At 58.7% G+C, this 1,523-nt stretch overlaps 1 protein-coding gene across 1 annotated transcript in view; it reads left to right on the top strand.

The window, feature by feature from the left end:
- Positions 1 to 4: 4 nt before the first annotated feature.
- The window catches only part of RNF150 (ring finger protein 150), a gene marked incomplete at its 5' end in the record, with an annotated part of 163,842 nt that continues 162,323 nt past the window's right edge, over positions 5 to 1,523 (top strand). Inside the window, one exon of the mRNA XM_006766086.2 lies at positions 5 to 416. Coding sequence (XP_006766149.1) covers positions 5 to 416 — 412 coding nt within the window. The remainder of the gene's footprint in view (positions 417 to 1,523) is intronic.

Genomic DNA, 1,523 nt, shown 5'->3' with positions numbered 1-1,523 from the left:
CTTTTGTTTCGTGCATCTGCTCTGCCTGGACTTCACCGTGGCCGAGAAGGAGGAATGGTACACCGCCTTCGTGAACATCACCTACGCCGAGCCCCCGCAGGACCCCGGGGCGGCGGGCGGCGGCGCCGAGCTGCACACCGAGAAGACCGAGTGCGGGCGCTACGGGGAGCACTCGCCCAAGCAGGACGCCCGCGGGGAGGTGGTCATGGCCAGCTCGGCCCACGACCGCCTGGCCTGCGACCCCAACACCAAGTTCGCCGTCCCGGCCCACGGCAAGAACTGGATAGCCCTCATCCCCAAGGGCAATTGCACGGACAGGGATAAGATCCGGAACGCGTTCCTGCAGAACGCCTCCGCCGTGGTCATCTTCAACGTGGGCTCCCACACCAACGAGACCATCACCATGTCCCACGCAGGTGAGCGTCCCGGGGGCGCGGGGGAGGAGAACCCCAGGGATGGAGGCGGTGGGCCTGCGCCTGCCTCCGGCGCCGATCTGGGGAGTCTGCGCTTTGGCCAAGACGCGTCTCCGTTCCCTGGACCTACTAAGTTTCGCTGGGCGTCACTTTGTGGGGGTTACAGAGAACAAGGGTTCACTGAATTGGGGGACCGAGGGAGGGTGTTCAGTTTAGATAGGTTAGAGCCGCCGGGACTAGGGTCGCTGAGGTGGCCTAACTTCTCGGAGGAGGACCTGAAAGGCGCGGTTCAGGGGCAGAAGCCAGGTCTTGTGCCCGGCGAGGGACGCCCCGCACCTGTGTGGACGGGGTAGATCTGATAACTGAGCTCTGCCCTCGCTGGGTGCATCAGGTATACGCCTCCCGTGCATGTATCAGGAGGTGGGTAGGGTTACTGGCGCGAGCAGCTCGCCTTCTCTGAGAACTAGCTTCTCAAGTCCGGTTTCAGTGCTTCGGAGAAGGCTGGGCACCACCCCCTCCCGCTGGCTTGCCGCACATCATACATAATGCTAACAGCCTTGTGCCCTGCCAGGCTGTCATCCGGAGAAGCCGACAGGCGGGCACGATGGTAAATAATAGCAATCCTCACCAAGCCAAGAAAGACATGGTGGCCGTAAAGTTCCGTCTACTTTTTTCAGGATTGCCTTGTCCTTTGCTTGATTGGGAGGTTAAATATGTTTGTGCCAATAAGAGGATTTCAGGACAGAAAGGCTAAGCTTTTCTTAATGATCGCCGGGGGCCAGGGCTAGAAAGGGGTTACTGCCCTAAAACTGGCGCTTTACCCTGACTGACACAGCAGTGCTTCCCTGGTAGGAAGAACAAGGAGTCCTCTCCGGGCTTGTCAGCATCAGCAGCTCCTCCATTTAGCAGAATCCCGGAGTCCAGGGCGCTCCTTGTTCCCATGTGCCCAGAAGTGCACCCTCCTTCCACCGAGGAGTTCCTGGGCGGAGGCTGTGACATCCATAGGGAGAAGGGACTAGAAATGACAGATGCATTTTCTGACTGGAGTCACTTAAGCAAAAACAAACAAACTACTATTGTTTTCCTTAAAAGCCAGGTATATAAGCAGTT

Source organism: Myotis davidii, unplaced genomic scaffold, assembly GCF_000327345.1.
Source record: "Myotis davidii unplaced genomic scaffold, ASM32734v1 scaffold436, whole genome shotgun sequence".
In the NCBI taxonomy this organism is placed as follows: Eukaryota; Metazoa; Chordata; class Mammalia; order Chiroptera; family Vespertilionidae; genus Myotis; species Myotis davidii.
Note: the sequence above shows the minus strand (reverse complement) of the source record. Positions and strands in the feature narration are given on the sequence as shown.